The sequence below is a fragment of the Psammomys obesus genome, unplaced genomic scaffold (assembly GCF_907164565.1).
Source record: "Psammomys obesus unplaced genomic scaffold, mPsaObe1.curated_primary_1811, whole genome shotgun sequence".
In the NCBI taxonomy this organism is placed as follows: domain Eukaryota; kingdom Metazoa; phylum Chordata; class Mammalia; order Rodentia; family Muridae; genus Psammomys; species Psammomys obesus.
Window position 1 is genome coordinate 12,792,910 of NW_026586550.1, and position 14,290 is coordinate 12,807,199.

General features: G+C 40.2%; 1 protein-coding gene across 4 annotated transcripts in view; it reads left to right on the forward strand.

Annotated features, from left to right (window-relative positions):
- Nucleotides 1–14,290, forward strand: part of Mgam (maltase-glucoamylase) — a 140,639-nt gene that overhangs the window by 24,145 nt on the left and 102,204 nt on the right. For all 4 annotated transcript variants that reach the window (XM_055602126.1, XM_055602127.1, XM_055602128.1 and 1 more), the window contains 10 exons: nt 5,568–5,685; nt 6,991–7,100; nt 7,598–7,749; nt 8,224–8,395; nt 9,278–9,377; nt 10,027–10,139; nt 10,806–10,931; nt 12,213–12,344; nt 12,552–12,668; nt 13,584–13,697. In XM_055602126.1, the coding sequence (XP_055458101.1) occupies nt 5,568–5,685; nt 6,991–7,100; nt 7,598–7,749; nt 8,224–8,395; nt 9,278–9,377; nt 10,027–10,139; nt 10,806–10,931; nt 12,213–12,344; nt 12,552–12,668; nt 13,584–13,697 (1,254 nt within the window). The remainder of the gene's footprint in view (nt 1–5,567; nt 5,686–6,990; nt 7,101–7,597; nt 7,750–8,223; nt 8,396–9,277; nt 9,378–10,026; nt 10,140–10,805; nt 10,932–12,212; nt 12,345–12,551; nt 12,669–13,583; nt 13,698–14,290) is intronic.

Consider the following 14,290-nt stretch of genomic DNA (forward strand, 5'->3'; position numbering starts at 1 on the left):
AAAATTCCCACTTTTTCTGGAAAATGGGACACTTCTCCTACCCCTTATAGAGAGTCACTGGTTCCGTTCTTTTGCTCACAGCAGGTTGTCCTGGCCCTAGAAACAGTCAGAGTGCCTTTACTGTGTCACAGCCGCAGAGCACTGACAGGAGTAGACCTTGGGCTGCTATATCCTTTTAGCTCAATGAGGTAGCGATTTTGAGAAGGGCAGGGTGACTGTAAGCACTCTGCTTAGTCCTCCACACTCTCGGGGTTTGACTAAATATTACTGTCTTAATAAATTTTGAGTTGCTGTTACAGAATGCCCAGGACTGGGTAATTTATAAAGAACAGAAACTTACTTCTCATGGTTCTGGATTCTGGGAAGTTCATAGTTGTGTCAATGTAGGCCATCTTGCTGCATCCTCGTAAGGAGAGAATGGCATTGAAGGCATTGAATCACATTCACCGGGTTAGAGACATCAAGTTTTGGCCACCAATTAGGTCCTCCACCTCGTAACATCATCACTTGGCCACCCCTGAAGTCTGGGGTGGATGCTTTCAACAGAACATGAGAGTCACTAACATTGCCCGGAACCCTGTGTTCTTAGATGGTGGCATCTTTTTTTTTATGTAATCTTTTGTGTGGTACATGTGCACGAATGCCAGAAGAAGTTGTCGGGCGCTGCTCTATCCATCTCACCATATTCCCTTGAGACAGGTTCTCTCATTTAACCCAAAACTAGGTTGGTGACCAACAACCCCCCATAGCTTGTCTCTGGCCCCACAGCACTGCATGTGGGGTAGGTGCCTGTGGCTATGCCTGGATTATTATGAGGGTTGGGGGGTTCAGATTCCTTATGTCTACACAGGAAAGCTTTCTTTGCGGTGGCCCTTCTCTCACCCCTCTCCATGTATTTGTGAGAAATAAAATACCCCAAATTTAGCGGCAAAAATTACAATTATTGTGTTGTCAGTCATGATTTTATGGGGTAGACACCCATGCAGGGTTTGACTTGATCTCTTGTGTCCTGAGTGCTGCAGGCTGCAGTGTGTTATAAGCTCCACCTGGTGACTGATCTATTATGGTAGAGAGGTTCAAGATGGCTTCACTCATGCACCCGGCATTAAAACAGCTGTGAAGATGTCTCTGTTTGGCTGCTTTTCCCCTTCATGAGGTCTCAGAGACTCTCTTGGAAGTTTCTTCCTTGATAGGGCAATTGAATTTCTTATGTGACAGCTCAGGGCTGCAAGTGATAGGGGCAAGCCTGCCTGGCCTCTTACCAGCCAGGCTCAGAAGCAGCATCATGCAGTCTGTTGACCAAATCTGCCACGAGAGAGCCAGACTAAATGGGAAGAGCAGCATCCGCCTCTTTGTGTCAATATCAACAATATCAGGCTCTAGTTTTACTTTTTCATCCCCATTAACTTTTGCTATGAAATTCTTCTTCATTCCCCCTTTTCTAAGGCTCTTAAATGTCAAGAAAAGAAAGAGGTACAGAGTAGAGCTTGATTTCATTTTGAAACAGTAGCTTTAGCATTAGGTTTCTCTACACCTGTGATTTCAGTTCAGCCATCTGTGTGTTGGTGCTAAAACCTAAACACACTAACCCTTTATGCATAAAAAGCCTGCAGACGGCTGTACCATTGATATAGTCCTTCCACGTGTCTTCCTATACTGCCATACCTATACTACTGGTCATTTTTAGACTATCTGAGTGGCCTATTCTACTGTAAGTGATAGATAAAAAGTGTTATGTTCTGTGCTTTAGGGGATAATGATATGGAGAAAAGTCATTGTTCAATACAGGCACACTTGTTTAGAATATTTTGATACAAGTTTGGTTAAATCCTTGAATGTGAAAACTTACAGAGATATAGGAGATGAGATATATGTCCATTGTGTAAAAAATAAAATGTTGGGTTGGAGAGATGGCTCAGAGGTTAACAACACTGGTTGCTCTTACAAAGATCTTGAGTTCAATTCTGAGCAACCATGTGGCTTACAACCATCTATGGTGAGATCTGGTGCCCTCTTCTGGTGTGTATGGCAGAATACTGTATAAATAATAAATAAATCTTAAAAAAAAAGAATGTACATACAAAAGTCTTGAAAAAAATAAAATGTCTATATTTTGTCTATATTTTCTATCAGTTACTCAGGGGTGTGCCTTAAAAATAATCTATTATATGCTGTCTCAATTTTATTTCTGTTATTTGAAGTTTTTTTTTTTTTTTCTCCACACATTTTGGTTTTTTTTTCTTGGGCATGTGTCATATCTGACCTGTGATACCTTCCTGCTTAACTGAAGGGCTTTGTATCTATCAGCTGTGAGGTTGTACCCCAAGTACTGACTTTTGGGAGCCTTATCATTCTTCTCACTTGTTGTCTTCTGCGACTTTGTGAGCTTATATCTTAGATGTGTCAACTATAAGGAGTTTTCTACTGATTTGTTTCTTTAACTATAATTAGGTTTCTTTCCCTTTTAGCACATTAATTGTTCAAAACATAGGGATTCATTGTGTCATTTTCATACTTACTCCCTCTATTATATGCTCGCCCCTCTTCCTTCTTTGTCCTTCCCCTTTTCACATCTTAAAGAGTTCCCCTTTCATTTCAATGTCCCTCCCCTAGTAATTCCACATATGAGAGAAAATGTTCAACATTCATTATGGTGACTCTTGTGCCTTCATTTAACATCCTTTATTTGTTTATTTTTGAGGCAGGGTCTTGTGTATCTGGCATCACGAATTCACTGTAGCTGAAGATGACCTTGAATATCTGATTTTTCTAATTCACCACTCTAGTGTTGTGACTATAAGCATAAGTGACTGCGCCTGGATGTGATGCCAGGACTGGAGCTAGGGTTTTGCGCATGCTAGGCAAGCACTCTACAACTGCGCCACAACGGCAGCCCCCCTTATAATGTGGTTAGGTACTCAAGACCCATGATAACCGACACAACTGCTTTTTGAAGGATTTCTTTTTCTCTGTTTGCCTTCTTCCTTTCCTTACTTTTGTCCTGAAGGTTTCATCCCTCACCTGGGCTTTTCCCTTCCTGGTGTATTAGTAATTACACCTTCTATACTGTTTGGGCAGTGTCTGTTAAACTTTAATTCTCACATTGAACTTGGTGCCCTGTGAGTGAAGTCTCTTTCTGTTTGCCTTTCTCCTTTCATGTCACTGTTCTTTTGTCATAGTATCTGTCAGTAGTTGTTTTCCTGGGTGTCCCACAGCTTCAAAGACCACTCCCTGTAAGACCTGCCTGGCTTCTCTTCCCGCTTCTCACTGTTGTTCAGCTCTGATGCAGGAGCTGAAGTTTCCGGGTCAATCCACAGAGACTGTTCATGTCCTTGTTACTTTTGTTTCTCTGATCTTTGTTCTTTCCAGTTCAGTGAAAAAAAAAATTAAGATCTGGTTATATATAAAAGCCACTCCACTTAATGGCCTTCTCAGCACTGTTTCCTTTTTCCTCTGTAATCTGAGGTTTCATGTAAATGAGTTTTGAAAGGACAGATCAAAACCACCTGCTTAGTAAAGTTTAGATCACAGTAAAATTGCCCCTACAGCAAGAAAGGCCAAATGTAGACTTCATTATTTCACTCTCAAAACAGATTGGTCATTTCTACTTGAGAAAGCCAACATCAGCAATGCTCCAAAATCGAAAAGGTTTTGAGTACTGACATGGTGCTGCAAGTGAACAACCTCATGCAATGAGATGTTGTTTCATGGCAGAAAAGATTTAATCATATTTTACAAACGCCAGGGCTGTAGTTGGGGTGACCTAGCATGCAAGAAGTCCTAGCTTCAGCACCTGTACTGCAGAAAAGGCGAGGGATATGAAAAGGATTTCACCTTCTGGTTATGTATCTTATATAAAAGCAGATGAGCTTTGTGTTTAGAGGATTTTATCCTCAAAATATTCTATCATGTAAATATAAATAATCTAAAAATTGGAGAAAAGAATCTGAAATTCAATCCACTTCTTGTTTTAAGCCTTTTAAATTAAGGGAAACTTAGCTTGTGTTTATTTTCAGTATTAAAATTGGTATTTGATTAAATGTAAGCATTTATATATCTCACCATGTTTTTACTTGCCATCATCAACAAAAGTTTGGCATATTTTCATTAACACATCATGAATGATACTCAGAACATGGAAACAAAGAGAAATGGAGAGTTTTGGTTTTGATTTCTCAACTGATAAGAAACCTTTGGCAGGGATTTCACATTTGTAACACTGCACTCTGTGAACTTTGAGTTCCATATCTGTAAAATAGTGTGGCAGGATAGATCATATCAGTATCTATTGATATGCAACAAATTATCCCCAAAGATAATGGCTTAATGGAGCAATCTGTATTTTTCTCATGGTTTTCTTATTGAAAATCCGGCTGCCTTTGCTTTGGTTGGGTGACTCCGCCTTAGAGATTCTCAGAAGCCATGGTAAAAGAGTTTTCTGAGCTTACATTGATCCTTGTAGCTTACCCGTGTGGGTTGTTGTCATGACTGCTGTCTGTGGAGTTGTTACGCTGAGAACTCTGCCTGGAGTTCCTCAGCACATGGTACCTGCCATGAGAAAACTGCTTGCTTTGCTACAGTAAGGGCTCCAGTGGAGAAAATGAAAGAGAATCAGCAAGACCAAAGCTACCATCTGTCTGTGGTCCAATCAGGGAGTGTCATCCTACTGTTTCCTACTAGGTGCAAGACACTAGCCTCAAGCTTACACATGTGAGGAGAGGTTTTGTTAGAATGTTTAATGTTTATCTTGGGTATTTCTCCTAAATTTGGTGCATGAGGAAAGAGTCAGCTTCTGCTTGACTCAGACATCAATTGTGATATAGGCAGGCATCTTCCTTCAGGCAAAATTATACTCTGTTTGGCTTGTCACAGATAAATTACTTTCTGTCTTTTGGGGAGTTCAGATACTGTCACATGTGTGCAATATACATACATACAGATATGTAATGAATAGATTTAAAAGCATTCTATTTTGAGTTAAAAAAAATAGTATGGCCTTTCCAACCAGTCCCTCTGAAAGTTCTACCAAGATAGACCTGGGGACGTTCTTCGACACAGTTTGTTCTGACTTCACACATTGACTTCTGCATTGACTGTGCTGAGTATGTTTAGTTCATACACAGAGATCCTCCAACAAATGCTGACATCCCTACTCTGCATACCCAAACAAATAAGCAATAAATAAAGTCAAATCAAGACTGATTAAATTTGAGTGTGTCTGAAGAGAGTTGATTATAAAGTCTTTTTTTGTCAGTTTTACAATTCAAAGATGATATACACATGGCTCCATTTGCATTTTGGAATACTGGTGATTAAACAATATTGTGGTTTTGAATTTTAAAATATATTAATTAGCATTTATGTGTGAAACATACATTATGTTTCTTATCCCATTTCATAAGCAAAGCACTGACAAGGAAAACCGTGGAAGTTCTGCCTCTTAGTTTCAGGTCTCATTTATAAAAGTGTAGTTGTTGACATAACACTCTCAAATGAACCGATATTTATTTTCTAAAATGTAACGTCCTCTAACTAAATGGAGTTGATCACTCTAACCTCTGTTTCAGACTACGTGTGACCAGCGTGGCTGCTGCTGGGATGCTCAGGGAGCCATCAATGTCCCTTGCTACTATTCCAGGAATCATGGCTATAAAATGGACAGTGAGCCTGTATACACAAATACAGGTAGGCTAAAGATGGAACCCCAGACCTGGAGGTTTGGCTCCATTGTAAGGGACACCTGCAGTGGCACACAGAATACTGTCACGCTACACAAGTGACAGAGCTGAGCACTGCCTTTAGCAGTGATTAGATCCTTGGCATCAGGAAATAATTACCCTTCACTTTAGGAATTCAGAGACTGCATTCTGTTTCGGGCTTTATTTATTTTTTAATATAAAGATTTATTTCTTTTCTTTGTTCATAAAGACTTATTTATTTTCTTTTTCTTTTTCTCATAAAACACATCCTGACTGTAGCCTCTTTTCCCTCCCCTTTGTTCAAGCTCCCCTACCCTGCATCCCCATTTCCCAAGATCCACTCTTCTTTCATTTCCATTCAAAAAGGAGCAGGCCTCCCAGTTATATCAACTACACATGGTATAACAAGGCGCAATAAGACTAGGTACAACCTTCATGTCAAAGCTGGATGAGGCAAATCCAGCAGAAGAAAAAAATGTTCTACTAGCAGGCAAAAGCATCAGAGACACTCCCACTTGGATTGTTAGGAGTCCAACAAACACCCCAAGCTAAACAACTACAGTTTGTATACAGGAGTCTGGCTCCACTTTTATGCACCTTCCTGCCTATGTATAATTATCATGACCATTTTGGTTCTCAAGTTTATTGTTTTTAAAGTCTAGAATATTTTTGAATTATTGAAACCAATAATCCCCTAAGATTCCTTGCAAATCTATTCTGGTATTTTTTTTTAATGAAATGGAAAGAGTTACAATTTTATAAGCATGCTTCAGAAGTTGCCCAGTTAATGTCAGTCTTCATGGACTCAGGGTCTTTCCTGCCCCTAAGCAAAGAGCATCATAGTGACCATTCTGGGGTGAGGGTGACAGTGAAAACTACTGTGGAAAAGATCCTAGTGAAAAGTAGAGGTGGGACTCTTCAAGGCCTCAACTCCCTCTTCACTTGCTGTTTAATGCAAGAAAAGGAGTCTCTGTAAGGTACTGAGAGCATAACTGAGAAAGAATAGTAACTGAGGAGCAGGTAGCATAAGAGCCAGTTCTCTTGGGGTATTTTTCACTCCATTCTTCCAGAGGAGGGATGCAGAGTTTTGGTTAAGGTATTAACAACATTTAGCTCCAGGGTCCAGTCAAGATGAGATGTGTATACGATGGGATACATATCTATATCTTCCCTTCTTTGGGAAACAAAGATTTTTCATTTGCCTCTTTGACTGTCAGTTTGATTGTATGTAGCCATTATTTGCATGTTTACAGAACCAACTGTGAAAACCCTTTTCTCCTCTACATGTTAGGATTCACAGCCCAACTGAAAAACTTACCTTCTGCACCCCTGTTTGGAAATGACATCGAACACATCTTGCTCAAAGCTGAGTACCAGACAGTGAATCGCTTCCACTTTAAGGTTGTAATTTGTTTGCTTTTAAAAATCTTTTAAAGGGACTCTGATACCCCATAACTGCAGCCCCTGCAAAGGCGAACATTTTGCTAAAGGGAATATCTTTCTCTATTGTGGTAATGTGACACTGGTTTGTCAATGTCCTCAACAACTTGCTTTCTGCGTGGTAGCTTCCTTAATACCAATGGGCTCTCACTTTCCACTCATTTGTGACGATTGTAGAAGCGAAGAAAATGCTCCCACACCATTGACATTTCTAGGGGCAATCCATATCTTCAGAATCACAATGTATCTCACTCTATATCACAGTGTCTACCCAACAGATAAATAAACGAAGCTGGCAAATTAACAAGCACATTACTTTAGACATAACGCCAGGTTGATCACTGTGCAATTTCCAGTACCAACTGACAGGAAGCGCTGGTGTCAGGAAGGCCACTGATAGTTTTGGAAGATATGTAAGTTTTCATTTGGAATTTGCTTCTATTTATCTGTCTGTGCAGCTGACTGACCAAACCAAGGACAGGTACGAAGTGCCCCATGAACATGTTCAGCACTTCAGCAGAAATGCTGCTTCTTCCATGAACTACAACATTGAAGTCTTCAAGGAGCCATTTAGCATCAAAGTCACCAGAAAAAGCAATAACCGTGTACTGTAAGTTTTGGAAACTTATTATGGGGGAGGGAGTAGGAAGATGATGATATGGGGAAGTATGTAAACTGCTGACCTTACTGTGTTCCACACATGTGTGTGGGGGTGTGGGGGTGTATGTGTGTGAGAGAGAGGGGGAGAGTATGTGTGTGAAGTCTTCCTCCTTTTTACTTCCTTCTGTCTGCACATTTTTCTTTTCCTCTTCTTTCATCTATCCACATGAGTTCCCATCGAGACTTATTAAAGGTGTATGATCATTTAAGTACAGTATTCTAGTTATGTGATAATGTCTCTAAGGAAAAAAACAGGGTTGTACCTGGCCTAGAGATGCTTTGTCTCTTGGTATCTATGGAGAAATGTCAGAGGAACACTTGGAGGGGGACTGTTGTGTCCGTGAGCTGGGGAGAGCTCTTGTAAGCAGCCGTTCTCTTCCCACCTTAGTTCTCACTCATTTCCGTGCTTCCCTTCTGTGTTTAGGTTTGACTCGAGCATTGGGCCCCTCCTCTTCTCTGACCAGTTCCTGCAGCTCTCCACCCACCTGCCAAGTGCTAATGTCTATGGTCTGGGTGAACATGTACACCAGCAGTACCGACACGACATGAATTGGAAGACCTGGCCCATGTTTTCCAGAGACACAACTCCCAACGAGGTAAGCTTTTGGCCCATTTTCTTCTGAATATCACAGTTTTCATCCAGAGGGTCACATAGTACAGTAGTTTAGAGTGAGAATGCTTAGCTTTGCTTTTTAGATCTTCTACTTAGCAGCTATGTGACTGGGCAAGTTCTTAACTGTTTGGGTCTTCAGTTCCTCATCTATAAAATTGGGGTAATGACAGGTGCTTAGCTAGCTCTGTCAGTGGGGCATGCAATGTAAAGTTGGGGTTCACTTACTCATCTGGTGTTAGTGAGGATCAAATGACTGAATCCTGTAAAGAAGGATAAATGACGCGGAGAACATGCTCAATACAATTTCCTTTGAATTCAAGTTAAGAGCCCATGGTAAAGTGTTTTCCAGGCAGCAGAGACAGCATCTTATCCCTACTCTCTCTCACTTAAACACATGCTCGCTACTAGAATAGGCATCAGACAAGTGAAAAATGTGTTGAAAGAGCAGTTTATGTGGAGTAGCTGGTGATGATGATCCTTTTGACCCTTACCAGTCACTGTAGAGCACGAGCAACACCGTGGACTTTCAGCCCCTGAGAGCTCTGGATGGCTTTTGATTTGTATTGAAACTTAGTAGACCACTTGCAGATAAGGTTAAGCTGGGATCAGCAGGCCTTTTTGAGAAGGTAGATTCTATGAACTCTGGGTTCAGAATTCTTATCTTTCCATATTTTAACAAAAGTCAAGATTTACATATTCATGCTGGATGAATGGTCAGAGTTGGGATTATTTGAGAAAACACCAATTCTCTTGTTAATGTCCTCTGAACAGAGATCTGAGCTTGTAAAGTTCATTGGCATCTTCACGGAGCATGTTGTGATGTTTTGACTTCTGTAAATGGTTGTTTTTTAACTGTGTTCTGCAGGATGGAAATAACTTGTACGGTGTGCAGACATTCTTCTTGTGCCTTGAAGATACCAGTGGATCATCCTTTGGGGTGTTTCTTATGAACAGCAACGCCATGGGTAAAGGACAAAGGGACAGTCCTAAACAAACAAGCACAGAACATATCAGTGACCCTTTTCCAGCGCTGTGATTAAATGAGTGAGCCCTTTCAGAGCCTTTAAAGCACAGCTTTGCACTGGCTGTGTTCTCTAGCTGTTACATCCTTACCTAACAAGGCGTCTCTGTTGACTCATGGGATCTATGTGCAAAGGGTCTCTCCTGTCTTTTTAGCTCCTGACTCTGGTTGCCTCCGTTGGAATAATTCATGTTACAGAGTTAGGATAACTCTTTCTGTCATCTACTGTGAGATAGATTCTTCCCACAGAGCATGAGCACTGCTTAGTCCTACATGAGGTGGTCCTGATTGGCAGTTCCGGTACAGTCACCACAGGGGAAGAAAAAGATAGATCAATTTCTCCCAGGGTTGATATTGAGCCATACCCTCCAACTGAGAATTACTGGATTAGATCAGTGCTATTCAAAGATGTGTTTCAGTGTCTCATGACCATAAAAGGTGAACAAAGACATTGAGAGGAAGCATCGCAACGCTTAGCATCCAAAGGCCTGCAGAAGCCTGCTTCTCATAATTGATCCTTATGCTCTTGTATAGACACACCACTTAATGGAATAAATCCTAATTTTTATTTTCTTCTATTTTAATCCTTTAAGAGGTTACCCTTCAACCCACTCCAGCAATCACATACCGCACCATTGGAGGAATTCTAGACTTCTATGTTTTTCTGGGGAACACACCTGAAGAAGTTGTTCAAGAATATCTAGAGGTAAACATGAAATCATGCTTATGACTGAGGCAAACCTATGTAGCAAACATTTAAGAGATGTAACCTTGACATACACATGTGAGCTAGACACACTTGAACTGATGCATTTCAGACATAGAAAAGACCTCATCTATACGATGGAAATTTCTTTATAACCTTTTCACGTTACAAAAAAGGTGAAAGAACATAAGGATACCCCAAATGTGGCCTTACTCTTAAGAGGGCATTATAAAAAATGATTAACATCAACATTATAACTTTAATGATTCAAGACAATGGAAAGTTGAGTATATTTTGTATAAAAAATAGCTTTATTTTAAAAAGTATTGTGATGTTGCCATGAGTTAGTTGGCAAATTGCTTGCTGCATGAGCATGAGGACCTGTTTTCCAGACACAGATGTAAAAAGCTGGGTGCAGTGGTGTACACCTGTAATCTCACACTGGGGAGACAGAGGCAGGAGGATCCTTGGGGTGTACCTACCAGCCACTAATACAGTAGGACCAATCAGCGAACTCCAAGTTCAGTGAGAGACCTTGTCTTAAAATTAAGGTAGAGAGCAAGTAAGGGAGATAGCCTCCCTAGAACTCTGTCCTCCACATACCTCACGCCTATGCATGTGTACACACAGAATATTACTAACTTTCATTTCACACTTTCATTTCAGCTCATCGGGCGGCCAGCTCTGCCTTCGTACTGGGCGCTTGGGTTTCAGCTCAGCCGGTATGATTACGGAAACCTAGATAACATGAAAGCAGTTGTGGAGAGAAACCGTGCAGTACAGCTCCCCTGTGTAAGTGACCTTGAACACAGTTTCCCCAAGTGAAATCCAAGGAGGAAGAGAAACAGCCTCTACCTTCCCCACTTTTTCTTTCATTTTTGGGGCGGTGGGAGTGGGAGGGGGGGGGTGGGGAAATGGGGGTGAAAAGCTGCTAGCTCAGAGAGGCAGAGAAAGCACCCAGCTGACCTTCCTTTTCAGCTCAGGTCCACATGGAAAAAACCCAGAAGGCTCACTGTTTGGGGGAATACAATGATTTTTATGCATGTATACTGCTAGAAAGTATGTCATACCCATCACTGTGTCAGTAGAAAATTGTGCTTACAGACTAACAATACAGATGACGGGGCAACCTGATTTCTATTTTCTTTGTCACTTAGACACACACACACTTACACGCACACACACACACACACACACACACACACACACACACACACACCTGGTTCAGGCCCAAGTTATCTAAATTGGCCATTTCCGATTCCTAGCACCTTTCAAGCCATCGCCACGGTTTGGTTCTTACGCACTTTCAGACTTTTCCTTTCTCAGTAACTAGGTGAATGGAGGAATAGATTTTACTGGTGCATGGTGGGAGTAAGATGTGAAAGGAAATACTGATAAATGAAGCTGAAGATAACTCAGAGTTGCCTGTGGGTGTCCAGTCTTACAAGTTCAGGAAGGAAGCAGAGCATGCACGTTGTACTCAAATGTTTGTGCTTTGAGTGACTGATTTTTGAATATTCCTATTATAGCAGAGGCTGTAATGGGAAATGAGGTATCAAGAAGACATAAATAGAAAATTAAAAAAATAAATATCTAGAAAATCCTCCTCTCAACTGCTCTACATATCTTGGACACAGACACAGTTTACTGGTCTGTTTACTGGTGCCGGCTTTTCATATAAAACTAGGAAAGAGTAAACCCCAATGACTTGCAGTACAGTAACAAAAACAGTTATTAGGATAGTGAAGTGAGGAAGAAGGGAGAGGAGACACCCCCTTCCTGTCCTTATCTTGTGCATAGGGTGAGTTTTACTTAATAGCACCAACAATTTGTCATCAATTGAGCAGATAATCTGATTGCAAGGGTGGGACTGAGCTTCAGGGAAATAATAAAGCCATTTGTTTTTCAAATTGCTCTGGGAAAAGATGCATTTGCATAACATGACTGGCAATACTGCATTCAGATTCCAGCACAGGAGGTAGCTTCTTTCATGAACAGTAAGTCATAATGTGATGGTTCCCTTTCTCAGGGAAATGCGTAGGTGCTAAGTTGTGGATGCCTGTATTCTTTTAGGATGTTCAGCATGCTGATATTGACTATATGGACCAGAGGAAGGACTTCACCTATGACCCAGTGAATTTTCAAGGCTTCCCAGAGTTTGTTAAGGAGCTACATGATAATGGACAGAAACTTGTTATCATTTTGGTATGTGCTTCCTTTTATCCTCAGAATTAAGGATTGCTCAGCCTTTTCATTATTTCCCCTTTTCCATGCTTGGCCTCCAGTGAAATGAATATATTTTAATGCCTTCAATGGTTATATTTGAACGTTCTTGTTTTATTGAAGACTTTACTGAGGTTTAGCTTTCAGCTTAAAGTAAGTTTTTTTTTATTGTGTTTTCCCTTTTCTTAGGATCCAGCCATTTCCAATAATTCTCTCCCAAGTAATCCCTATGACCCATATGACAGGGGTTCAGCAATGAAAATATGGGTGAACAGTTCTGATGGCAAAACCCCACTCATCGGAAAGGTAACAGTGGAGAAGCTGTGGCTCTCGTTCTGGCTGGATTGTGAGTGTGTATAGATAAGTGTGTGGTTTCTGGTATGTGCTCAAAGGACTTGGGCATGCTGAGGATGAACTTTGCTTTGAATTTGCATACCCAAATGCCTACCATCCACCCTACCTCTTACATGCATTCCTCAGCCGGATCCCATTACATGGCAACTCACTCACTCACTCACTGAGTGTCCACTTCCTCATTCTGTCCCCTCATGTCACCACACTCTGCCTTCTCTCATTGTTCCACTGACACAGGTTGGCAAATGCCACTAGTTACTGCCGACTAGGGAAATCCAATGGAAATGGGCCATGCCCCTCTTGACTCAGTGTCTCATCAAAGATTAATATACTTACCACCTTTTTTTCCTTAAATACTCTGTTGTCTTATTTTTCATAAAGATATTATCTTCTGTTTTACTTTTAATATCCTTGTTGGCCCTTCATAGTATAGTGTCTGAGGGAACTGGGTAGAGAACGAATAGAGAAATGTAACTAATGTTGGAATCTTCAGATTGGAATGGGTTAGTTGAAATTAAAGCATAACATTTCCATTTTCAATTCTTAGACTTAAAAGTAGAGGAAGCAATATGGAAATGTAAATGAGAGTTGAAGACTAGCAAACTAAACAATGCTTTTATCCTTGGATTTATTCATTAAAATCATCACTCAACATTTTTAAAATTAATTTCCTCAGGTGGCTTTTCATTTCCCCAGAGAGTGATTGATTCCCCACATTCTAAGTGATTTATTTACCCTACCCTGAGAAGACATGTGACTGTCTCTGTCTTCATAATCACACTAGAAATTCTTACATAAAGGCTTTTTTTTTCTTATTCTACAGTCACTTAATTTATTATTAGTGTTTTTACTTTTTGTCTCTCACAGGTCTGGCCTGGAACAACTGTGTTTCCTGATTATACCAACCCCAACTGCATTGTTTGGTGGACAAATGAAATTAAGCTTTTCCACAACGAGGTGGAGTTTGATGGAATTTGGATTGTGAGTTTTAATACTTTTCTTCATAGAGACATTAACAGTGGGTTGTCTTTGAGCAATGGAATATAGAAAGAAAATGAAAAAAAATGTTACAGATTCCTTATATTGTCATAAAGTAAATGAACCATTTATATTCACTTTGAGGCTTTTTTGTTTAGACATGATAAACAGATTAATCAAAACCAAAGTGCCCAGGTACAAAATACCCTCTGGTTGTGTTAAGGAACAATGTCTCATAAAATGTCAAGTGAAAATGAGTGTAAAACAGCTAATGTTGAATGGAATTTAGGCCTGGAGTTGAAATTGTTTTATTTATAACAGAACTCTGGAAAATTCAAACAATACAATCAGCATAACAGATAACAGGAAAATTCTGTAAAATTATAGCAACACAAGATGTCTGTAATCATTGTTTTGCTCTCCACCCATCCAGACCTTCTGTCTCCCCTATCCGTATATATTTATATTTATATATGAACCTATATGTAGGTAGATTAATGGTTATATTTAGGCACATAGACACTATAGGTTAAAATATGTGACAGCAAAGAAACTTAATTATTTGTTAATATATTTGAGATTTGTTTACTTTTAGT